This window comes from Hippichthys cyanospilos, chromosome 4, assembly GCF_059441005.1.
Source record: "Hippichthys cyanospilos isolate Australia breed blue-spotted pipefish chromosome 4, RoL_Hcya_1.0, whole genome shotgun sequence".
NCBI classification, from domain to species: Eukaryota; Metazoa; Chordata; class Actinopteri; order Syngnathiformes; family Syngnathidae; genus Hippichthys; species Hippichthys cyanospilos.
The window spans coordinates 2,461,425-2,488,797 of record NC_142372.1 but is presented as its reverse complement, the minus strand read 5'-3'; the positions used below and the strand labels follow the sequence as shown (position 1 = coordinate 2,488,797).

The window sequence follows — 27,373 nt, the reverse complement described above, 5'->3', positions numbered from 1 at the left end:
CGGCAACGGGTGTGTGATCAAACACGTCTTTGAAAAAGTGACGGCAAAACAATGTTTTTGTGTGTGTGTTTCTGTCTCAGGTGAGCACCTGCGTGTCTGTCCTCAGGGATACACCTGCTGCACGTCCGACATGGAAGAAAAGCTCAACCAGCAGAGCAAGATGGACTTCCAGAAGCTGGTGGAGGAGAGCAGCCGAAACATGAGGGTGACCTTTGTTTCCAGTCATAAAAAGTTTGACGGTAAGTCGCTTTCCCAGACGCGAACGTATTCATGCGAGTCCTGTCAGACTTGTAAATGCGGAACTCCTGATGGAATGATTAATAATTTCCGTGATGAGTATTAATAAGATATGGGGCAGACTGCTTGGTTGTAGGGTTCTCTCACTTCCATCAATATTTTCTCTCCTGTCTGGTACATTGCGAGACACGGTCCTTTTGAAATCTCATGACGCACTGTAAGCGTGGTTGCTCCATTTATTGCAATGTATTTTTTTTTTTTCTCCTTACTGCTCTATTTCAGGGCTTTATGAGAGTTTTATGGCAACTTGGTTTTATTGCTCGGTAAAAGTTTCTGTTTCTGTCAGTTTCAATAAAATGCATAATTGCTGTATTAGTAGCAAAAGGATCGTTTTTGATAGAAATGTAATTTACAATGGATGGGAAAAGAAAGTGCAGTACGGTAAATATTTTTTGTTTTATACTTCCAAACAACCACAGCGATAAAAGCCATTCGGCGGAATATGATTTGCACGAGGCAAGATAAAACACGAAGGCCCATCCTGGGTATGGGCCGATATCAGATTCTTACGATATGATAACCTTTAGCAAAAAACTCAAAGTGCCACGGTATTAAAAATGCAGCTTTCTTTCTTTGCAGGATTTTTTTAAATTTGTAAACAAAATATTGAATATTTGTACCTTAAAGGGACACTGTGTAAAATTTGACAGTTTTCATTTTTGTAAAAAGCCAGATTTTCCCCCATATTAAGATGGTTTGACCCAACTTGTCATGTGCCACCTCTCGTTACCTGTCAAGTTAATGATTTATTTTTTCTGAGCACATCTCCTCTATCATCCCACAAATGGAGATTTAAAGTAGAATTTTTTTCAGTTTTTTTTTTTTTTTGTGCATTTGTGTTTATTTATATTTATTTTTTAAAACAGGTCTGATATTTTGTACTGATTATTTTATGAATGTACATTTATTAATCAATATATTAATTATTTATTTTTGTGACGAGAGCTCTACTGCAATCCCAAAACAGGATGCTTTACGTTCATTTTTCAGAGGACAAATACTTATTTATAAATAAAATAGTCAATGTAAAGACCTGCCCTAATATATATATATATATATATATATATATATATATATATATATATATATATATATATATATATATATATATATATATATATATATATATATATTAGGGCAGGTCCGACACTTTACATTGACTATTTGACATTGACTAATTTACATAATGTAAAGACCTGTTGTATTAGGCCAGCAGAAAAGGCCTTGCTGGCCCTGTCGGCCCATCACTCATATATATATATATATATATATATATATATATATATATATATATATATATATATATATATATATATATATATTAGGGCAGGTCCGACACTTTACATTTACTATTTTTTTTTTTGGGGGGGGGGCGTATTTGTTAGTAATTAAGTTATTTCCTTTTGACAACAGATTTTTGTCAGATTGTAACAAATCCTTCTTTTTGTAGAAACTGGCGCAAAGAAAGACCACATAATAACTAGTGTTTGTACAAGCATCTCACGTTAGGTCATATTACAGATGAAAAACATTTGAGATTGGACCGTAACGCCATCAAAAGTGGAAGCGGTTCATACGGGCACATTCCGACCGGGCGGGAGGCGGTCAGCGCCGTTGAGTCTTCCGGCTCGATTGGTGCGCGGCCGGTTAACGAAAGGCCGGACTGAGCTGTAGCTTTGCTCGTCTGCGTTCTTTGATGGTGCCCCAGCAGAGCCGCTCTACTCAGGGTTGAAAGCTGCTGTGGCCCTCATTGGCGTCAACAATCCCTCATTCACACCCGACTTCAACCGAATCCCACTCAACCTCCACACCGGCCGCTCTCTAATCTGCGCTCTCCCCAAAGCCACACGTTTGAAAAGGACTGTTTACGCTTGTGAAAAATTCATGAGAAAACAATGCATCAGATTTCACAGTGTATCATATTGTGTTTTTTTTCAGTTATGTTTCCTCATTTACTGCGTTGAGGTTTATAATCCCTTTTAGTGAGCAATGTTTATTTTCTGTTGAGGACGAGGAGGAAGAATATGAGTAAAAATGCCAAGCGCCGCAACAACAAAGTAAAATCAGGCCAATTTAATAACTTAACAAAATTAAAACACTGAATAAAACATGGACATCAATCCAACAGCCTTATTAGGCTTTTATTTTGAAGTGTTTCCCATCTTGACACTCGAAAGCACGTATGGTGCATTCAAATACAGTCGGACATTTCAAACTCTTACAGGTACTAAAAATAATAATAAAACTGTAATAATAACAACAATTGTTAATTATTTCATATTGTTTAATTAAAACTGCTGTATCAGGTCATTACTACCTGTAATAATAATAATAATAATAATAATAATAATATCATACTGTTTGATTAAAAGTGTTGTTTCAGAGCCCTGGGATTAATTTGCAAAAAATATGACAAAAATGATCCACAAAACTAGAAAATTGTTCCTCAGATTAAGTCAATAATTCACAAAACTGCTCTGCAAAAATATTGTGAGCCTTGCTATTCCTAATTTGCCATTAATAATGTAATATTGTTCATTTGAATTTGTTTCTTCAGGTCCTGGGGATTAACCTGGAAAGAAAATAATAAATTAAAAAAATATTAAAAAAAATATAAATATAAAAATATAAAAAATATATGACAAAATTGCTCCACAAAAATTAAAAAATGCTCCTCAAATTAAGTCAATGATTCTACAAAAAAATCCTGAGCCTTGCTAATCCTAATGTGCCAGTAATAATATCAAACTGTTTAATTCAAACTATTGCTTCAGGTCCCTGGGATTAACCTGCAAAAAAAAGAAAATGCTCCCCAAATGAGAAAATTGCTCCTCAAATAAGTCAATGATTCACAAAACTGCTCTGCAAAAATATTTTGAGCCTTGCTAATCCTATTGAGCAATTATTATGGATTTAACTTGTTTGTATATGTTAATTAGGCAAGATTAATGTTCTCTTCAGATTTTTTTCACACTCCCTTTAAACGCAGTTCCTCCTATGCCAGATTTTACCGCGTAACATTTGGCGAATGCGTGTGCTCTAGTTTATCCTGTACAAAAATACATTTCATTCACATAAATAACAATCTTGGCAACCGCTATTTGCTGCATCCTTAAAAGCCAAATTTGTCCCGCTGACATCATAAAACCAATTTTTTCAGTTAGGCAAACACATTTTATTTCCATGGAATGATGGCACGCACGAGTTATTTTTTTCCCATCATGCAATCTCCGCATGTGGCCATTTTAGAGCTCTCCTTCAAGGAGAATGTGATGATGTCATGCAGCCTGAGAGACGGTATTTTTTTTTTCCCTCCAATTTCTGCAAATTCGCTGTACAGGAAATTTGAATTTCACCAGGTAGCTGTGAAAACACAAAGCAAGCTGCGTTCCGCTAACGCTCATACAAATCGAGAGATTGTAACTTTTTTTCTTTTGCCAGCGTGACGAAAATCATTGGAAAAGGGATTCTTAATTTCCCCGAAATTAGCATCTCGCAAACTCTTTGCTCTTTCCATTTATTATTCATACTTGATGTTCAGTGAAGTACTTACCAAGTCAAATGCCAACAACTCATAGCTGACATCAAATGGTTACATCAGTCTCAAAGGTCCTCATTATGCTACTTTCCTACTTCAGCTGTGAAGATATGAGCTGAAATTATAATTAGCCGTTTAGTCATAATAGATAAAACAAATGATCTGTTTATATTGGGATAGGTCATTCTGAATATTTATCTCAGTGTTATTGTTTTCACATTTGGATGTACACATCTAAAGATTATCTGTGTTTTAAATTTATAGCGTGATCCGCAATTAAGATAATCTTTTGTGCGTCGTCTAATTGGCCGATGGTATCAATAATTGATGTAATGAATAAAATGATAAAAGAGGTTACGCGTCATTGGTCTCATTGGTGCAATGTGCTAGCTGACGGTATGCGTTGTTTGAGAAAGATGTACCGAAATGTATGGATTTTAACTCTTTTATTATGTCTGTTTGCAAGGAATAGCATTATTGTCCCTGGGTCACTTTGGCCCGCGGCGTATTTAGTCACCGATTCCGATCATTTGTTTTAACCGGTGTTTAATGCTCATTTCTCATTCAAACCAATCGTGTTTTGATCATTATGACCCGAAGGCGTGTTGAATTATCCAACGTTGTCAAAAACTACACACTCATAAAGTAACAATGGCAATAGAATCATAACTTTGTGTTAGGTTTATTCCAATGGATAAGAAATATCATCCTGGGTCAATTTGACCCAGGTTCATGTGTAACTATCCAAAATAATCAGATTTTTCTCTTTTTTTTTTGTGCAATGCTGCTAACTAGCGAATCCTATGATTTTCTTTCCCCTCCCTCAAAAACGGAAATAATACCCCTGGGTCATTTTGACCCGCGGTGTATTTAGTCACCCAAACCCAATATTTCGTTTTAACACGTCCAAATGTTTGTGTGCAATCCTGAAAACCACCCCCCTCCCCCCAATCCAAGTAGCAACAATAATATACCGGGTCATTTTGACCCGGGTTTTGCTTATTTATCAAAAAGGTTGCAATGATTGCCAAAGTTTCAAAAATCATTCTAACTAAACTGCACTCACAAAAATGCCCCTTTTAATCAATATTCAACATTTACATGAACTCTCAAATGTGTCAGTTTGAACTGCAAATTAAGAGGCGGGTCAAGTACTACATCAAGCAGATTTCACGACGCAACGTTAAAAGCCTTGAAAAGACGAACGTCTTTCTTTCAAACCAACAATTCACCATGAAACGTGTCAACATGTCCGTCCAATCAAAGAAAAGGATGAAACTCGTCATTTGGACTTGAAGCTAAACCACGACAGAAAAGTCCTTGTAGTCTCTCATGAAATGAGTGGATCCTTCTGGGATTAGGTTTGAAAACTGTGATCCCGGAGGTCCCGGCCTATAATCCGGTCCGCTTTCTTTGAAGGAATCCCCGCGAGAGTTGAAGACCTTGAAACGCCATCATTAAAGTAAAACCAGTTAAACTTCTCATGGCGTCCTCGTTCTTCTAATTAACGATATGATGAATCGATGCCTCGCAGGTAATACGTGACGCTAGATTATTGTCATTGGGAATTAAGTGGGGTACTCATCTGTACCCGCAGCTGTTTATGAAGCGGCAAATGCATAATTCTGTTTTAAAAAAGAAGACCATTGATCAAGGGTGCTCCACGCATCAGTTGCGAGCGACCAGTCAGTCGAAGAATTGCAAGATGGTGACATGAAAATACCGTAATTATCTAAATACAGGATCTTAGGGTCAAATTCGGGTATTTTCTATGTTACCGTGTATAAGTTACGTTCGTAATATTTTCTTGTGTTCGTATACGTAAGTTATATAAGTGTGTTTCAGATTTCCCATATGGGAAGCAGTCAGTGAACGCAGAACCCGTGTAACCTTAAATGCGCTCCAAGCTCGGGTTCATTTCAACACAAATACCCGAAACTGCACAACATCCGTGTTTCACAAGTTTATGAATGTATGTATATGCCAAAAGATCACAAATTAATAGTTCTTTTTTTATAATCTGCTTCATTGACTGACAAAATCTAGACTTTCTTCTGGCAGACACCATTTGGGTGAAATTTCAGCTCCCTAGTGTCTTCTTTCAATACTTTCCCTTTGATGTAAAGATATTTTGATTTCAAGATAAAAAGATTGGACAAAATGCCGTATAAGTGTTAATATACGTTTTTTTTTTTTTTTTCAAATAAAACATGTTTTGGATCCTCTGCATTGTAAATTTGACATAATGGAAATAACGTTTCTTTTTCGTCCGGTTCATCGATAGAAAAAATCTAGACGTTCTTGCAGAATACACCATATGGGTGAAATTTCAGCTCCCCGGTGTCTTCTTTTAATGCTTTCCCTTTCAAACGCCTTTGATTTAAAGATCAACAGACCGGACAAAATACCGTATAAAGGTTTATATACATTTCTTAAACTGCATTGTCAATTTGATACAATGGAAATTAGGTTTCGTTTTTTTTTTGGTCCGGTTCATCGATTGACGAAATCTAGACGTTCTCGTAGCAGATATCCCTTCGAATTGACCCCGTTGTCGGCACGACAGATGATAGAAGTGATTCCCAAAAATACGTATGGAATCCGACCCAACAAGCACTCAAAAGACAACCCTAACAAAGCGGTCACAGAAGAAGGACAAGGTAGGACATAGCGGCCATCTAATTGCACAAGAACGTCATTACAGCGGCGAGGACATTAAACGAGACAAGGAGGGGCAGGCGACCATTGATTTCAAGCCTTCATATCTCAGTAATGAAGACGAAGCCTCGGTGACAGTCCCGCGTCCATTTCCGAAGAAATACAAAACCGCGCGCAAACGCTGTTCCTGGAAACGTTCATGAATAAATAAGCTCTGTTTTGGTGTCCATGTGTTATCCTAAGTGAATGTCAGGAAGACAGAAATTCTCGGAGGAAAGGACGAACGCGGGCCCTGTCCGCCGAGCGCTTTAGCGGAGAGTTGCACGGTGGCGGCTTCCATCAACTTGAACAGGCCGTAACCCCGTGTCACGTTCCGTACTTGGGGATGGATGACTGCGTAGCCGCGACCGGCTGAGTCGGTCCCACCGGTGAGCTTCAAGGGGAGGTTAGAAGTTGCTCCGCAAGTCGTTGAAGCAAAGACGAGGACAAACTCCAAGGTCTCGGAAAAACGTTTTCTTCAGTTCCTTCATTGAACTTAAATTGCCCAAAAAAGGTACCGCATTTTTTGGACTATAAGGCGCACCGGTATATAAGCCGCAGCAGCAAAAATTGAGAAAAAATAAATAAATAAAACATCTTTTGCCAGGGATAAGCCGCGCTGGACTATAAGTCGCAGGTATATGGTGGTAATATGAAACTTACATTGTCTTTATGTATATTTTTAATTGTCTACCAACTACAACATCCTCTCTTTAACATACCGAACATGCCTGCATATTTAGTCCCAACATTATATTTATAGAAAATGAATGGATGGATATTACCATTACCAGATTTAAATAGCAGTTCAAACTGGAAATCAATACTTCGACAGGATTCTGTCTCACGTTATTTAATTGATCGATTATTTTAGTGAACATTGCACGCACTGCAAATAAATAAGGTACACAATCATAAATTTATTATTACAATCATATATACTGTATAACGTATACCAAATTTACACGTCACAAACTTTTATACAAGATCTTATTCAATTGAGACCTTTTTTGTTTTATTCTTAAAAATATATTTGAAAACTCTTTTTGAAGATAGCCATTGATTCAAATCTTTTCAGTTGTATCCCTATCATTTTATTCGCTATTTTATTCTTTTTATCCTTCATTTTATTTTATGTTTTACCCTTACTCGTTTAGCGTTTTATATCCTTGAGCTATTGTGTCTGTTTTTACGACGTTCTCATTGTTTTGTGCAGCACTTTGGTCAGCTGTGGCTGTTTTCAAGTGCTTAACAAATAAAGTTAGATTGGATTGGATATTTCATAGTTCTTCCATAAACGGACTCTTTCGACATTTGCTTGACCGGTGGGAAAAACCAGCAGATAAGCCGCACTGGACTATAAGCCGCAGGGCTCAAATCGTGATGAAAAAGTCGAGGCTTATAGTCCAAAAAATACGATATTTGTTCGAAATATATACGGGGTTGTCATGTTTACTTGGGATTCTGTGAAGATTGATGAAGGATGTCACCATCTGCCGGGATCAGCGACCATGTCCTTCTGGTGGCTTTTTTTTCTACATTCAACAAGTTTGAATAGAATCCGTGGAGGGAACGACTTTGATTCTTTGAGGCTGGCTAATTGACTTCCCCAGTGTGTGTCAGTAGCGAACTCGGTGTCAGACACGGAGATGCCCCCCAGCAAAAGGTGGCTTGTGACGAGATAATTAATCCGACAGAAAATCACAATAGTTTGCATTGCCTTCCAGGTTCAACGCAGAGCCAAGTCTGCAACGAAGGTATGCCGGGAAATAAGCGCATCCTTCCACGATTAACTTTGCGTTCCATCGCAAAGCCAATTGGCAGCAGTGTTCAACGCGTGTAACTTTGAAAAGTGCCGCAGCCGCATTCATCCAAAACAATTGAGATATAGTCGTCAGATTTCAACATATGAAATGAAATTCCTTGAGGCACGGGGTATTGAATGATATTAAAAATGGATGTTAAATGAGGATATCCACATCACAAAACGGCATAGTGCGATTGAATTTTGATTAAGTTCCACCTTGAAATCCTCACAGCGACTGCATTATTCAGAAACACTCCAACACACGCGCACAAATAGGGTGCGGTCTTGAGTCTACACTTGATGGGACACTCACATTTCTCTTGTGTCTAAATACAGTGGACCCCCGTCACGTGAAATTAATCCGTTCCGGAGTTGTGAGTGTGAGGCGAAATTGTCATATTGCGGGCAATAGAAACCTATGCTAATTAGCTAAAACCTCATATTAAAACATGAAAATTGTATATCCATATTAAAAACTGGTATAAAAATAGTATAGTAACTACCTCTTATATATAATATACATGTATACAACAAAAAAATATCCTAAATAAAAAATATATAAAGGAAAAATGACATTTTATTTAACTTTGGAGTGACGTGACTTAAGCCATATCCCCTAGCAAGGATTTCGATGCGCGTGCCTTCTTCGTATTTCTTGATTATCTCTAGCTTTGTTTCCATAGTAATCATCTTCTTACTTCTCCCTTCAACATGACTAGCAATCTTGGGACCCGTGGCTAACCAATTCAACTTTGAATTAAGCACTAAAATGCACAATAAACTCACACGAGATCAAGTCTTTAGCATGTCATCTTAGTGACGTCGTGACGCCGACCAATACCAGCATCTGAAAGACGCTGTGACGCCGACCAATAGCAGACCTGGATCTTAGTGATGTATGCAGTGATGCGTTTAGTGATATATGAGCATGGTGTGACTCGCACAGTCATATGCACGCACAGTGGCTGCCAAATTTGAATTTTCTAATTGTTGATGCCGTAACGTGGGAAAAATGCCGTAACAAGGGGGCGAAAAACATCGTATTCCACTTCGTAACATGAAAAAAACGTAAACTAGGGACGCCGTTACCCGGGGGTCCACTGTAGCCATAAGGTTCTGTCCCGTCTGCTTTGCGTGATAGATAGATAGATGGATGGATGGAAGGATGGATAGATAGAGATGCTAGCTAGCTAAATTGATGGATGCTAGCTAGCTCGTTAAGTAAAAAGATTAGATTAGATAGATAGATAGATAGATAGATAGATAGATAGATAGATAGATAGATAGATAGATAGATAGATAGATAGATAGATAAATTGATGGATGCTAGCTAGCTCGTTAAGTAAAAAGATTACATTAGATAGATAGCAAGATAGCTAGATAGCAAGATAGCTAGATAGCTAAATAGCTAGATAGGTAGATAGATGGAGCTAGCTACTCACTAACTAGCTAGACATAGCTACTCACTAACTAGCTAGACACCAGATAGATTGGTGACTTCTGTTCTATATTTACTTTGTGATTTTAAAACTGCACCAAACGAGCGTACTGGGTTCGAGTATCGAAACCTTAAAATACAAACATATACAAATATAGACAGGATGAAATCAGTAGCAGCACATATTTCAAGATTGATATGTTGTGCTAAATAGTTTTGACTCTCTTTTCCTGCGTTGGAATGCATCCCAAAAATAAAGTAATAGAACATCTCTTCATATCTGAAATAAAATATGACCTTGTATCAAAACGGACCACTTTTGTCAATCTCTACCTGCAACGATGAGATGTTACAAAGCGTTGCTACTTTTAGCTTGTAGCTTCTAAAACTTGCCAAGCCTCATTATCGAAAAAACATGGCGGCTACCCGCTGTGAACGCTTTACAGCGTTTCACCTGAGCCAAAACGTCGCTTCCTCCCTCGTCGGGGGTTTTGTTGAAATCTGTTTGTCTTCCTGCGCTCGGAACGTTAAGGTTTGTTCGCTATCCAGGATATGCTTTTTTTGATTCCCGCGTGTTTACATGCATGTACAGAGATGATGAAAATATGTTCTTTGCCGAGATCTTAGACAGCTCTTATTATGTGTCCCCTTGTAGTTTTGGCTGCTGACAGAAACTCATTATCCAGGAACAAAAAAAAAAAAAAAAACACATTCTCTATGTTTTGGGCGACACAATGGGGAAAGGAAATGGGAAAATGTCCTCTTGGTGCAACATGGAGACAAATTAATTGTCAGGAAACGGTGGCATAATACAAGCAGAAGTCTTCCTAAACGGAGGATATCTGATGTCAGTTCAGAGTACTCCAGCACATTTTATTCCATGCTGCTTTTTTTTTCTGTTTCCAAGCCCCTGAAAAAAAACATAGCGGCGTTCCTGTGATGTAGTTATACTGGAAGCATCTAAGATTCTTTTTTTTCCGCTACTTTCTGTTGACAACTCATAAATATGGCGCCGGAGGTGTGAGGAAACAATGTGTGTATTGGTGAGGAATATTTCATTCACCAAATGTTAAACAGGCCAAAGAAATGTCATGTAAATGCCATTTAAACATGATTTGGCCTTTGGAGTTCTTTCATTTGCTGCCGCTTCGGCGTGAATGAAAATGCTGGCTGTTCTCGTCCAAAAGGTTGATCAAGATTCGTCTTGAAATGTACCCTAGACATTTTACGATAAATCATCAAGGAATATAGAATGTCAAGAGAAATCTATTGCAAATTCCAGACTGTAAGCCCACACTCACAAAGTTTTGAACCCGACGGCTTTTACGTGATGTTTATTTATGATTTTCTCAGCAAGAAAATCTAGCAAGTTTTGTCACACGACAATAAAACTAGCGGCGATGAAAACTAGCAGACCGATGAAATTGTCCGAGTCTGCTCTTGTACTAACTATTCATCAGCTATTTGCGCACAGGTTGAGGATTCTGAGCAAAAATGAGCATGTTTAAGTTGGGTTAAATGAGTATAATAAATATCGCCATCCCTGCGGTGCAACCTTGGTCGAGGATCATATTTTCTTTTGAAAAATTCCCTATTTAATCACATGGAGACGAGACGATTTTTAGATCTTACGAGACGGCTCTCAAAGTGCGACTTCAAAAAAGGCAAATGTGAGTGCTCATTTTTGATCAAAAACACAAATTCACGTCACGCACGTCAAACAAACTTGCTTTCTGTAAACTTTAAAGGTTCAATGCAATTTTGAAAATGTATCACATCGTTAAAATTATTATTATTATTTCAGGAGAGGATTTTCTTTTTCAAAGTCCAGTAGGCCCCTTAGTGGACATTGGTGGAAGTGCAGTGTAATTCGGTGATACGTTATCACTAGTGCGTGCAGAGTTGACTCAATAAACCGCCTCTGAAAATAATTAGATGGCAGGGTTTTTTGTTTTGTTTTTTTACCTTAAAAATGACTTAGTTATGAGCTTAGTGATTTGCTATGAACATTAAAAAAACAAGAATATGAATGTACTTATTCATTTTTGTAATCTAAACTAAACATGGTACACTTTTTGTTAATGTACCCAATAATATTTCAATATTTTGCTTGAAAGCAAAATAGATTGTGTTGAATGGAAAAAATAGCTGTGATTTTATTACTGTTTGAATCTAGTATTGGCTCACAACTATTGATAAAGTTCTCAATATCTCAATGTACAATACTTTTATCAGAATATATATACATATATATTATATATTAATTCATTCATAGATTCGGCAGGTTTGGAAGACATTTTTTTTTCTTTCAGCCCATCCAGCAGAGAAACTGCACTTGCCGCATTGTTCCACTAATCAACTGATAGTCCCTGGGCAGAGCATATGTCTGTTCACGTAGACTTTTTGTCCGGTAGCCTTTGCTATTTTTCACCACAACAAACCCATTCTGCAGGCTTTCCGCCATCCCATTGCCCTGTAGATACAAAACACAACGGTCACTGAAATTGGAGGATTTCATCCCTCCATGTGTAAGCCTTGGGCTGATGGACCCTATTCACAACAAAGAAGAGGATCAAGCCAATGCGAGCGGTGCATTCGGGGGCGAAAAAAAGAGGACGGTGTCTGGAATGGTGTTAGCTTGCTAAATTGAGCAGCTGCAGCTAGGCCAAGGGTTCTAGGCGTCATTCTTGGAACCTGCGTGACTTTCGATGTCAAGTTTATCTTTGGGTTTTCTTTGATATGATAATAGAAAAGACGTTATGACTACAACTGCTACTACTAATAATAATCATTTTTATATCGTCCGTATTCTTACAATAATGACCGTAACGGGACGGGCAAGAGGGCGGACATCAATTGGCTGTTAGCAGCCAGTGCCAGTTGCAGCGAACAGCAGCTCGTGTTAGCTGGGGCATTATTTTCAATAAAAGAAGCGAGCGGACAGAACCAACAAACGAGTTCACACACGGGAATATTATTGATACCGAGAGGATAAGTAAAAATAATGATGCCTTCATCTGATTCAATTAAGACTGCACCAGTAAGAGAACAGAAAGATAATCCATTTGACTTGTTCATCAATTGTGGTCTCTTTGGTATACACTCACAATCATAAACTTGGTGGAAAACGGGTGGTGCATAACCTCTGGTATTTATATGAAAATGAACTCCAGCCGCGTCGCAAGGAAAAGGAAAAACTTTACCGTACGGACACCTGCACCTTACAAATCCTGCACAGTGCAGGAAAGCCGCTAAATATATCATATTTTGCACCACATGATATTTTTTCTTCCACTCCATCTACTCCATAATATGCTAAAAATGTAAGTTTATTCATTAATTAATGGTTCATTATTACTGCCCTTATTGCTCTTACTGTTTTTGTGTTTTCGTTTTATTGCCTACTCTATTATTTGCTCGATTGTGGAACATAGTCTGCTCAGGGAAGTGAATTTCATTGTGTATTATTACTATGCATATGACATTAAAACTCTTGAGATTATATATTATATATATATATATATTATATATATATATATATATATATATGTATCCGTCCAGCCAAAATTCAACTCTGTATCTGCTTCAATGCGACTGTTTATCCAGATTTAGAGGAATTCCCTTGATCAACAGTGGGTTTTCAAATCCGCGAAGCGAAATCTACGCCTAATTCCCAAGGTGTGCATTTCATGCGAAAGATATCAAGGGATTATTTTAGGAATAAAGCAGAATACTCTTGCCGTCACAAAAGAAGCTTTTTATTTTGTATGGAGGCTTTGTGCTACTCCATGTTTTGCAAGTAGTCACATGGTGCCTTTGAATGAAATTAGTTCATAAATCCAAATTCTCATGTGCATAAACAATCAAAGACTCAGTGGTTCAAAACTCCCAACTGGAAAAACGAGTGTCAGTGAAAGATATGACAGTTTTTCATCATTCATTAACTTGGACCCACTTTCCGCAGAGAGTGGCAGTGCAAAAAGGTAATTAGTTTCCTCAAGGACAATTATTCTTGTGCTTTCAGATGTGATGATAGGAGCTGGGAGAAGTGGCGTTCGGAACGAAAACTAGCTACATCGGTTGTGTTTCATCTTCTGTCAAAGACCTACTTTATTGAAAAAAAAAAAACTTGCAACTTTCTAATTTTCTAAATGCATGCCGTTCTTGGGTTAGCTTTGCAATTAGCGTAGCGTCTCAATCTTCTTTTGATTGTATCCTTGAAAAATGGTTCTTGAAAAAGGCTTTAGCTTATTTGCTGCCACGAAGGTGACGATTGTTGCTAGCTAACCGAGATTAGATGGTATAAATGATTTTATCTACTTTATGCCGAGGTTTTCGCGACCGTTTCCGTCATTCATTTATTTGAACCCAAACTGGTATTAGCTGTCATGTCAAGGTGTCATTCTAGGTTTTGGAGTCCGAGTCTAGTTTCCGAGTCTAAGTCGGCGAGTCTAGTAAGTTGGATATGTCTTTTATTGCAAGGAACAGCAATAAAGTCACACACACACAATACACACATATATATATATATATATATATATATATATATATATATATATATATATATATATATATATATATATATATATATAATTAATCAATAGTTTGATAGTGGATTATGTAATTACTTAAGTACCTAAAGTACTGGCTTTGCTTTCTTACGTTCTTATTCTAATACCTATGTAATCACTTCATTTTAGTACTACAGTAATTTTTACCATAATATGTAAGTACTCAAGGTAATTGATTAATCGATCAGTACTTAATTACTCAAATTAATCAATTACTCATTGCTGGTAGAAAAAAAAAAATACCCTCCTTTAGCTAAACACTAGAAAACATTGCTGGTAAAAAAAAAATAATAAAATAAAAATTACCCTTGTTTAGCCGAACACTAGAAACAATTGAAAACAATAAGAACCTGTGATTGAAAATGTGGCTTCTCAAAAAACAAAAATACAAAAAGTAAAAATACACCTTTGGGATTGAATGTAGTTTAACCTTTGTGCAGTATTTTGTCCAATCTATGATCCATATATCAGAGTCATTTCACATCAAATGGAAAGCATTGAATAAAGGCACTATGGAGCTGAAATTTCACCCGGATGGTGACAGTATATCAAAATTCAACATGACACCGCCATTTACTTATCGCACTCCCAAGTGTGTCCCATCCCTTTGATAAAATCCCTCCAGAATAGCGTGGAAGAATTTGTCCAAAAAAACGGACGCAATACTGCAAAAGTCAAGTACGATTGTCCCAACACAATCCGAACCCATCTTGCAACAAACTTCAAAATTGGCACAAACATCCACTCATCCTTTATTTACAGGGCCAGATGGTTGCTTTGGATGACATCGAACCACTTCTAATATAACAGATGCTGAATTGTAATATGGCCGTGTTTGGCTGGCTTGCTGTGCACCATTAATGTCTAAAAGCCCATTATCCAAGGCAAATATGTGCCCCCCCCCCCCCCCCCCCCCCCCCCACTGCTGCTATCAGGGGGCATTAAGTTATTTCTTTTGGGAACCGAGAGCTCAATTCCGTCACTGTTCGGCACGGAATTTAGCTGAGATCCTATTCGCCGACCCCTCCGAAAAAACAACAAGCGGTGTTTGTCAAAAGGCGGTGACTGCAGCAGGCGTAATATTAAAGACGCTTAAATGAGCTGCCAGTTGATGATTGATGGGCCCGCCATTCTCCTCGCTCCTATAAAAGGGCCTTTTAATTATGAGAAGCTCATATTGATGTTGTCAGTTCTATTGCTATCTGCGGCAGGTATGTGAGGAGAATGCAATTGAACACCGTAGCGCTGCGCGCAATGCAAAAACGCACCGTCATCAAAGTCAGGGCTCATCTACGTATCGGCTCTCATTTATTGCGCAAAAATGAATTTACTGAAGATTGATGAGCCGTCACTCATCAAATAAGCCCGCCTGTCAACGAGAACTATTTCATCTATGTCACGTCAATAAGTTGTGCTCTGCTTTTGGACACCCTTCAAAAGGTCAGGAATTGAAAAGCAGTCGCTATATTAAATCCCGATGTGCGATGGCGGTGCCCGTACGCGCTCATTTTAGCATTTATCGTCAGTGTGAAATTGGTAATATGACGGGGTATATCTTTCTGAGACCCAGGCGATTTATTCATTCATTCGAGTGCTATATGAATGATATTGGTGGGGCGCCGTAATACCGGGCTTTACAGTGGAACCCCAGGTTACGGCATCCCTGGCTTACGTTTTTTTCACGTTACGAAGTGGAACACTAAGTTTTTTCGTCCCCTCCTTACGCCATCTTTCCCGCTTTACGGCATCAAAAACTGTCATGACCTGTGGGGTTGGCTGTGTTGATGTTGTTTTGTCAGTCTTTGATTTGGCAGCACCCGTATTTACATAGACATAGCACACAATATTCTGTTGAAAGGTGAGTGAAAATGTTGTCTATTGCGGAACTCTAGAGGTTTCCGTTTCTAATAATTCTTGGAACTGAAAGATTTAATGACACATTGTTATAATGTCATGTGAAGCTCGCAAGCTGTCATGTCAACCTGTCTTTCTAGTTTCTGAGTTTAGTTTCCGAGTCTAAGTCAAGTTTAGTTTCTAAATCCAATGGTTCGATTTGTGGTTCTGCTGGATGAGACGAAATAAGGCAAACTAGATGTTGAAAAATAATTGATCCCTTTTAATTTTTCAGATGCTTAAAACTTTTCGTACACTCCTTGTGAAAACAGACCGACAGAGAAATGCACCAATTTCATGGCTGACCAACACAATATAATTTAACCGTATCCAAACTGGATAAAACAAAGACGTTTGTTTTTAAGAAAAGAATATTTCGGAACGGATTTAATTGTTGTATTTAATCATATAAAAAAAGAATGACTTTCGCACAAAAAGGTCAACTTTTAGGAGTCAATATAATTATTTCCAGTTAATTATGGCAATATCCATGCATCCCTGGTGCTATTGTTCTCCAAAATTGATTTGTCACACAGAGAATGACTCGAATATATTACCGAACAAAAGTAATTGCAGCAAAGCCCGCCTTTATGCAATTATGCGGTTATCATTGTACCATAGTATTTCTAAGGAGGAAAAAAAAAATCTTTAGATGGTTCTCTGCCGTTTTAAAAGATGTTTCAGCAATTTTTGAATAACAACAGAGGTCAACAATACTGTCGCGTGATATTAAAAAAAAAACACATTCAAATAAAAGCAGGATAATCCTCAGAAGATTTTTAAGAGGCTCAAGCCGCTGTTTCAAAATTGCTAACCGACTAATAGCGTTGTTTTTTTTTCTTTTTACCTTATCAATTTAAACTTGGGAAATGCACCTGCTCAGATCTCCGTCTAATCATTTCAACTCGGTGTGTTCCGCTTGTTAGACGTAACACATCTCTCTCTCTCTCACACTCACACACGCGTATTCGTTCCAAAGCTGTTGAACACTGCACAAGGTCAATAACTCTCAGTCGTATAATTATGTGGCCAGATATGAATTTTGTCCCATTAATGAGTTGGCCAGCTGCAGTCTAAAACTCCCACCGCAGTATTTATGAGGGATCTGGCCTTGAAATCCCATCAAGCTAAATAGTTGCACAATAGAACTGTGGCGCTGATTTTGGAGAATATTGCCCTGCTAAACAAAAAATGAAAACGGAGCGGGTTTTATTTCTTTGAGTGCTTGTCTTAACCTTGTCTTTCACTGCATTTCACAATAAGAGTATCTTCTCATCGGGTTCTCTCAAAATGGATTTCTCTCAAAGAGATAACGGAGCGCTTTCATGGTCAGCACATGTTTCTTAATCACAGACTAGCAGTAATGAATTTAAGGCGTTGTTCGGAAATAAAAGGGCCGTCTCATCTCAGCGGAATGTGAAAAAAAAAGGAGGAAAAAAATGGTCTAGTCCAGCCGTTGGCAAATTTGAAAGGGTATCAGAGAATCTTATTTAATGTGCTTTATTTCTGTAACAGGAGCGGCACTGTTTTCAAATTAAGAGCAAATTAAATGGAACATGAAGCAACTATTGCTGAATTGTGTTGCGAGTGACTCTTTTGCAAAATATTGAATACTTTTGTCAAGTTTTTGTCATTAGGGACACCATTTATGGCGGCTGACCCAGATATTAAACTTCAAGGGTTTCTGAATGAATTAAGCTACGCGATCACACTAATAATGTCTTTCTAAAATTCATTACATCATGGAAGGCACAGAACTTGGTTTTAGGTGTATTTTGCTTTAATCCAAGTCAACTCTTCGCTGATTAGGGGGTAAAATATTTCATAGTTCACTACTGAAAAAGATTGTTTGACCATTGTTTTATTTTTTTTTATATTTTTTGGCAGGGTGAAGTGAAGAAATTGACCATCTAACTAACCAAATATTATTTGTGGAATCAAAGTAACCCAAAAGGGTTTGATCGCAATTCACATCTCATTTGTTCATTAAACATTCATTAGACCATATCGTAGCTGTGATCAAGATAGCGAATCCTGTGTTGCTCATTTCCACAAAAAAGTAAACATTAAAGTCATTAAATTTTCATTTGGAGACTAAAAGCCTAATTTTGGGGTTGCGATGTGTGTGTTCTAAGAATTTCTTTTATCTTTATTTTTTTTTAAAGCTCTCGAGTAGGCTCAAACTCACAAACTATGTGTGTGTATATATATATATATATATATATATATATATATATATATATATATATATATATATACGTGCGTATATATGATTTATCCATCTGGAAAGCTTCTCTTACGGAGCCAACTTGACATGTTCAGCACACATGAGACTGCTTGTCCTTGATTTAGATCCAATTGGAAAAAAGCCCCACAGGCTTTCAATATTTAAACAAAGCTAGGTGTAATGGCAGGTCATCGTGCAGCTGCAAGAATAAAAGACGAGCGACTACAGGGAGGACTCCCCCCCCTCCCCCCCCCCGCCTCCAAACGGTTCAAATAAGGGAAGAGAGTTTGCAGTTGAAACTTTTGAGAGGTACCAATTGCACAAATAAACAATACATTTCATGAAGAGGAAGAAAATCGGAAGAAAAGATCAATTTCAGTGTTATGACTCGCAGTCTTGAATTTTCTCAATGTTCACGATGCGCCTTATAATGCGGTGCGCCTTATACATTGCATAAACGGCAAGTTTTCACCTTTGAGGGACGAATGAATAAAATAATTTTACCGCCATGTACATTCTTCAATTTTTAGGTCTGCATTTTAGTTATGAAAGTAGATTTTTAGAGTTAGATTTTTGATCACAGCTTGAAATTTCAACGGATGCACCAATTTTTAAGCAGATTATATGGGACAAAGCGCAAAAACCATGAGTTCTTGTAAACGAAAGCATGATTTTGCAAGATAATTCCAGAAACCTATTAAATCAGCAAAACAATATATTTTAAGGTTGTTACAGTAATTTGATTAAAAATATTAAGTTTCATATTTAATTGAATCATAATTATACTCTTTTAAACTCGTGATTCAAACATCATTGATTTAAAGAGTCTTTTACTGTAATCAAGAGGTATTTTTCCCCATTCTTCAGATAATATTTTCCGCAAATTATCGTGATTCAAACATCATTGATTTAAAGAGTCTTTTACTGTAATCAAGAGGTATTTTTCCCCATTCTTCAGATAATATTTTCCGCAAATTATCGTGATTCCAAATTTCTGATTGTCTATTAATAAAGTTTCACTGATTTACCTGATTGTTTTGTTGACGTTCCCTTTGGCGCAGCTCCATCTAGTGGATGACGCAACCTCTAGTGGAAGTCGCTACTATAGCTTCTATTCTATGCGTCTTATAATGTGGTGCGCCTTATATATGAAAACAGTTTTAGAATAGGTCATTCGTTGAAGGTGTGCCTTATAACGAGATGCCCCTTATGGTACGGAAAATACGGTATTTGATAGGAATACGTACACACTTAATTCCCTTTGAAATGATATCTTATACATAATAATCTAATCCAAAGACTACCTTCAAAAATTGACAAAGTTAGAGCAGTTTGAATGCTGGGTTGAAATCGACAGTTTTGAGAAAAAAAAACGGTTATTAGTATTTCAACGGTGCGTATCGTCTACTCATCCTTTATTTTCAAACACATTGATTCCAATTTCAACCTTTTGGCTGCTGGAAAATGAAAGCCGAGACCTCAATATTTGTAGAAATACTAAAATCGATATCTCTCTCAAAACTTCCTACTTTGGTTCATGACTCCAAACTAATCCCTGTGACATGCTTTTGTGACAAGGTATCGCATATAATAATTGAGTCCAATTTTTATATTCCAAGAGAAGTAGGGAAAAGAACAAAACTAGCTGTTTGCTATAAATGATTAAAATCATATCCGGTAGCCGTACAAGTGAGATATACTAAATTGCACAATATAAAGAAATATCTGCCAATAAAACATGTTCCATAGGCTCGTCGAATGAAGGATTTATAATTGATTGATATGTGTAACGTATTTTTCAACCTATTTTTGAACATAGCAAGTGATTTGTTTTTTTTTTTTTGAAGACATATTCACCTTGGACCGTAATGGCCGTCCCTAATTTCTAAAGGCTTTTGGAAACATTTTTTTTGTATACTTTGTAGATTAATTGCAGCATTTTAGTCAACTTAAGAGTATTTTCCGGTAGTTACTAATTTTTCCGTCATTAGTGTTGTGAGGAAATACTGATGTTCACGCGCTGGAATTTATGCCAGCCGTGCTCACGAGGCCCCGAATGTTTTACGAGAGCGTCTGCCACGTGAAATGTTGATTCATGTCACATGCTTGTTTCCAAAGCTCGAGGTAGGAGGAATATCTGACATGGAGGCATTAATTACCAGCTTACTGTATGTTTGTTCATGGAGGAACATCAGATCCTATTGACTGGGCTTCCGGAAGACTCCCCAGCCCATTTTGAGCAGAATGTACCGCGTTGGTGTCTTAATGCCCAAAGCTGTCACAACACAAGCAAATCCAGCCTGCGGGGTGAAATACTAAATGTCTTTTTTTTTTTGTCAACTGATTAGTAGACTACAAGCAGAGGTGGGCATTTTACAGTTTTTTTGTTGCCTGTTCTGGATGCTCTTTGCCCTTCCTGTTCCAGAAACATTGTGAGAGAGCTCATCACGGTCATCAAGTTTTTAAATGCTTGTCCTACAGCGCTCAAAAAAGCCGGCCAAACAGACTCAGAGATAGCTTTTTCCTCAGAGTTATTAAGGCTCTGAAAAAATAAACAATAACTTTGAAGATAACCATTGTAATCTGTAAAAAAGCTGGTAAAAAAGCAGGACAAACAGACTCAGCGATAGCTTCTTCCTCAGAGTTATTAAGGCTCTGAAAAAATAAACGATAACATTGAAGATAACCATTGTAATCTGTAAAAAAGCTGGTAAAAAAGCAGGACAAACAGACTCAGCGATAGCTTCTTCCTCAGAGTTATTAAGGCTCTAAAAAAATAAACAATAACATTGAAGATAACCATTGTAATCTGTAAAAAACCTGGTAAGAAAGCAGGACAAACAGACTCAGCGATAGCTTCTTCCTCAGAGTTATTAAGGCTCTGAAAAAATAAACAATAACACTGAAGATAACTATTGTAATCTGTGAATCTATGCTTTTTACTCTATAGTATTTATAAAGACTCACAAAATCAGAATATAAAATAATGAGATATTGATATACAGTGGCCCCCCGGTTTGCGAGATGAATCCGTTCCGCGGTTTGGATCTTATGGCGTGCAATCCAAACCTATGTGAAATAGCTAATGCATTTAGAAGTCCAGGAAAAATATCAAAATTCTACATACATATTAAAAATTGCTACCAAAATAGCATAGTAAGTGCTACGTGCTACGACCCAAACCTTTCAACTTTGAATTAGGAACTAAGATGCACTATATATATGTTTTTGGAAGCGCTCACAGGAGCACAAAGCTTTAACGGTCCGCCATTTTGGAACGAGTGACGCCGACCAATAGCAGAGCAGCATCTTTGTGCCTCCTCTTCAAGAACACACATAAATGCTATAAAAAGTAGCAAGCAGTTGTTTGAAGATGATTTATATTGCTTTTTTCTTGTGTTAGTCTTATAAAGGATACAGTTTTAGTTCTTATGTTTTTAGATAATATTTCTGTTTATAATCAACGTAACGGGGGGGTGGGGGGGGTTAGGTAAAAGTATAAACAGGGTCATTCACTGCCATTGACGGGGATTGACGTTGACGGTGTAAAATGTCTTACTTTTGTCCCCTTTCCCATCAATCCACACAGAGTTTTTCCTGGAACTCCTGGACAATTCGGAGAGGTCGCTGAGCAGCATGTTCTCAAGGACATTTGGGAAACTGTACATGAAAAACTCGGAGGTGTTCCAGGACCTGTTGACCGAGCTCAAGCGCTACTACACGGGGGGCAATGTCAACCTGGAGGAGATGCTCAATGATTTCTGGTCCCGACTGCTGGAGCGTATGTTCCAGCTATTGAACTCCCAGTTCCACTTCACGGACGATTACCTGGAGTGTGTCAGTAAATACTCGGATCAACTCAAGCCCTTTGGAGATGTGCCCAGGAAACTGAAGGCCCAGGTCACCAGGGCCTTGATTGCTGCACGGACTTTTGTCCAGGGTCTCATGGTGGGTCGGGAAGTTGCCAACAGGGTTGCAAAGGTAAGTTTGACAATATGACTATTATAACTGTGTTTCCTTATTATTCCCGGCCATTTTTTTTTTTTTTATGTTGCCATTGGTTTGACTGTGAGTGCCGCGTTCACGTAGATCAGAGGTTTTTGACCCTTGTGTGTTATTTTGACCATTTTGGGGGCATTTTCTTTCACGTCATTCGGGCAGCAAGGGATGACACACTCTTGGGAATAAGATAACTAAGTGGTTGTGCCATGTTGAAATTTGACATATTGTTACCATCTGGGTGAAATTCCAGCTCCCTTGTCTCTTCTTTTAACGCTAATTTAAGGAAGTTGTTTTGGTAGGGATCCCCAAATGGACATCTTGGTGTGTGTATATATATATATATATATATATATATATATATATATATATACACACACACACACACACACAGTATTTTCCGCACTATAAGGCGCACCAGATTATAAGGCGCACCCTCAATTAATGACATATTTTAAAACTTCCAATCACAATATAGTAATACTCAAAGTAATAACAATTATAACTCAAATAATAACTCCAAACTCTCAGTAGCATAATTACTCAATGTCAATATGAGCAACCAACACACAAAAGAAACAGGTAAAAGCTTACTTTATCAGTTCATTCCCCATCTACGAATCCCTATTTTAGTATCGATCCATATATAAGGCGCACCTGATTATAAGGCGCTCCATCAACTTAAAAAAAAAAATTAAGGCTTTTAGGTGCGCCTTATAGTGCGGAAAATACGGTATTTGATCATTATTATAATTAAACCAGTTAGACAAAGGAGGCGAACTGAATTTATTATTTTCCAAACGACGTTTTTTGGGTTGTCTTGCCTTTTAGTGACCAAAGTTTACCAAAATACGCCCACGTTTCTCCATAAAGTGCAAGTCTCTCACACCGGTGTTAGCTTTGCCTTTCTGTGGTAGGCGCTAACGCATACAGTGCAAGTTGGTAAATGAAAACTAACACTCCCGATGAAGGCACTTCTTAGTTGTACGCAGGGTTTACTGCTGCAACAAATCCAAAAGGACGTTGAAACTCAAGAGTGAGGCCACCAACTTCAAATTGGGCTTTGAAGCAGTGAACTAGCCCATTTATACTCTACGGACAGTTGCGGGAAAGTCAGTGTACTCTGAAAGCTGTGAGAAGTGAAGGTAATTGTTAGGTCAAGGTGATTTGTCACGTCGAGCTACTTTTCACCTCCAGTTTATGGGCGGGCACCAGCCTGACAGCCTTCAGCGATGCCACAGCGTTTCCTGGCTGCACTTCATAATTGATGAGGGGGCAGGGAACGTGGGATTTGATCCTGACTGAGTGTACCTTTTAGCTCGGCGACAGATGCTTTGCTCATTTTGATGCTTCCTGGTCATCTCTGCGTTTAGGAATTGACAAATATTTTCTTGGCAGACTAAAGGCTAAATTGAGTGATTGCTGAATGTTAGATAGATATCAATAAAACAAAAACGATACAAAACAAAATTCAGCGTTTCTGTCACGGCTTTCAAACGCATATTAGATTTGCTGACACCTGCAGAAACCAAAATGATAAAAACAGCATTTTTTTCCCATAATGCCACTGGGTATTGCATGCCCAAATAAAATCAATTTGTTTTTTAATTGCCATGGCTGTCAAAACAACATTAATTGTGATCGATTAATCACACTCAAAGTAAACGTTATTTTTCTATTCGCCTTATTTTAGTCTGGTATAACCCGATAGGCTTCCATTGCGGGTGGGAGGGAAAAATCAGGACGAGAAGGAAGACGTGAAAATGGAAGAGCATATGAATTTGATGGTAAATTTGATTTTAAAAAATGTCCCGATGGTTCCTTAGATGAAGGTAGAGTGATATGCTTTAAGAAGGAGCTGGCTTAGTACAGAAGCATCTTAAGTTTAGCCTACTGCATCAATGCAAAGCACCCAAGCAGGACTGCAGCCACAGCTAATGGGCAACAAAGATGCAACGATCTTCAGTGTGATGCGTTTTCACAAAACCAGGCTTATCCGGCAAAAAAATGGTAATTTTCAACATATGTCCATTTTGAAACCATTGGCTGTCCAGGGATTTTTCACTAGACTGGCCTTAACATAACCCAACTTGGGCTAACTTTGAAAGGGTCAAATATAAATATATATTTACTTTTTCAACCCATAAAATGTTTTTTTGAAAATACCCCATGGTATTTGGGGAAAATGCATTGTATCTTACAAGTAAATATTCTGGTCCATTCAAGTCAAAAATTGCGTGACGTCCATGTCCTTCAGTGACTCTAACTGGCTAATGCATGGAAAGAATTTAGTGAACCGGAGCTTTTTAAACTACCAAAAAAAAAAAGTCACTTACAGCTTTTAACCATCTGTCTGTTGAATTTTCCACGTTTCTTTTGCACGCGATGAAATAAAAACAATGCGGAAGCGTCCATAATTACTGCTTTTGCAACAAAGTCCGAACGGGAGCGATATCGCTGGCTAAAACGGGATTGCGCCGGACTCCATCTCCACACTGTCGTGGACTCCACGTCTGGATTAAGAGCAGGATCTCTTTGGATTACAGTTTATGATGACCATTAAGTGTTTTATCCTGGGGGTACTTAAAACACAGTCCGGCCACATTAATACCTGCTCAGAGAAGATTGTAGGGATTTAGACCTTTTGAATGGTTTAAAGTTTGGGTATTTAGAGCGCTTATCACCTACACCGCACGGGCAAGGGAACCGCTGCATGTTTAGTCATAATGATGGAAGGAAGTACTTTTTTTTTCCTGCTGGTGTGTAACCGTGACGCTGATCTCATTATCCGAACTGGCAGATACTTTCACATTAAGCTTGAAGATGCTTTCTAATCTTTACACGCAGAGTGCGGTGTTGCGTCCATTTTTTGGACAAATTATGCCATATTCTACTCGCAGTATTTTAGCCACGGGATGGCATACGCCTGATAGTGTGATAACTGTCATTATCTGGGTGAAATTTCAGCTCCCTCGTGCTTTGTTTTAATGCTTTTCCTTTGATGTGAACACTAGTACTTTGACATGCTAACTAGCTAGCATTTATGCAGGTATGTTTCATTTGTTTTAAAATTGTATTCAGCTTGTAAACGTGTCTAAACTGAAAGTATGTTGCAGTAGTAGGGAGCTGAAATTTCACACAGATGGTGACACATGTCAAAGTTCAAAATGTCATGACCACATATTTTCCACACAATAAGACACACAAGATTATAAAGTGCACCTTCAATGAATGGCCTATTTTATAATTTTTCATATATAGGGCACATTGCATTATAAGGCGCCGAGAATAGAAGCTATAGTATTGGCTGGGGTCGCATCCACTAGTTGGCGATGCGCTAAAGGGAATGTCACCAAAATAATCAGATAAATCAGTCAAACTATATTAATAGACAATGAATTAAGAAGATTAAGAATAATTACGAATAAAGAAATAAGAACAAATTAAGACATTAAGAATAAAGGTGGTTTGTGGAATGTAAGTAAATGATTCAATTAAATATTAAACGTATTTTTTTAATCAAACTGCAACCTTAAAATATAGTGTGCAGTTTCTGGATTTATTTTATAAAATGGCGCTTTCTTTGACAAAAACCCGCATTTTTTTGCACCATGTCCACATATAGATGCGGCTTAGTACGGAAAATACGGTCGTTATCACACCACCAGGAGTGTTCCATCCACTGGCTAAAATACTGCGAGAATGATGTGGAAGAAAATGACCCAAAAATGGTGAAAATTCTGACAACTGCCGAGAGAAAGAGAGAACTATTTTTTTGCCACCAGTATTCAAGGAGTTCCCGTTCCTACTGATCACATTCGAAAAAACCTGTAGATACTTTTGGCAATGCCAAAACACGCAAACTTAGTTTCCAAATCCGATTATTTCTTCAAATAAAGCCGCGGTCCCGCAGATGCACGGCACACTCTCGTCTCTCACCCTTTTGCTCAGCGTCTGTTTGGCGCTCTCTCGTTGGCTCTGAGCGCTCACAGCTTGCCTGGGATGAGGCCTCGGCCGCGGCGCCGCAACGGCAGATGGCAACTGGCTCCAGAAGGGTTTGGCACATCATCGCGAAATGTGCCGCGGCAAAGATGCCTTTCTTTTTTTTAATTAAAAGATTTTGATCTGTGATGAACTGCAGAATGTTGGAAGAATGAGTAACAGCATGTGCTTTGAAATACAAAGACATAAAAGGAGAATGGAGAAAGTGACGCGACGGGATGCGCTTGCTCTATCGGGTTTGATTCTTGAGTTGGGGCGGAAAGGCGTCCTCGAGTAGCTCTGTTTATACGTCAGAAAAAAAGGGTCGAGCCAAAAATTGAGTGTGAAAGTGTAAACTGTCACAAATTCCTTAGAAGGCTTTTGCTCTAAAGTTTTTCCCAAGTGGACACAAGTTCCTGTTTCTACTGATCACTTTTCTCTCCGGGCACTCCGAATTGGCGGGCGAATTGGACATGCTAAAGTGACCTGAGGTGTGATTGGGTGCGTAAATGATCGTTAGTCCCTGTGTGCCCTGTGATTGGCTGGCAAGCAGTTCAGGGTGTCCCCCGCCTACTGCCCGAAGTCAACTGGGATAGGCACTAGCAAGCCTGGGATACTTGCGAGCATAAGCAGCTTTACAAAATGGATGGATAAATTCCAAAATAACCACTGTTCGGAAAATTGGACTCGTAAACTAGACCGGTCAGAGAAAACTTGACTTAGACTCGGAAACTAAACTCAGAAACAAGAATGACAGCGTGACATGACAGCTTGCGGGGTTCACTTGATAATGTATCAGCTGGGATAGGCACCAGCAAGCCTGGGACACTCGTGAGGATAAGCGGATTTATGAAATGGATGTATGGATGGATAAAATCCAACATAACCACTTTTGGGGAAATTGGACTCGGAAACTAAACTCGGA

The 27,373-nt window shown here is 38.2% G+C and overlaps 1 protein-coding gene across 1 annotated transcript in view; it reads left to right on the top strand.

Moving 5' to 3' along the window:
- gpc6a (glypican 6a) overlaps window positions 1–27,373 on the top strand; it is a 90,788-nt gene that overhangs the window by 20,656 nt on the left and 42,759 nt on the right. The window contains exons 2-3 of the mRNA XM_088412789.1: window positions 81–239; window positions 22,058–22,449. Of these exons, the coding sequence (XP_088268915.1) occupies window positions 81–239; window positions 22,058–22,449 (551 nt within the window). The remainder of the gene's footprint in view (window positions 1–80; window positions 240–22,057; window positions 22,450–27,373) is intronic.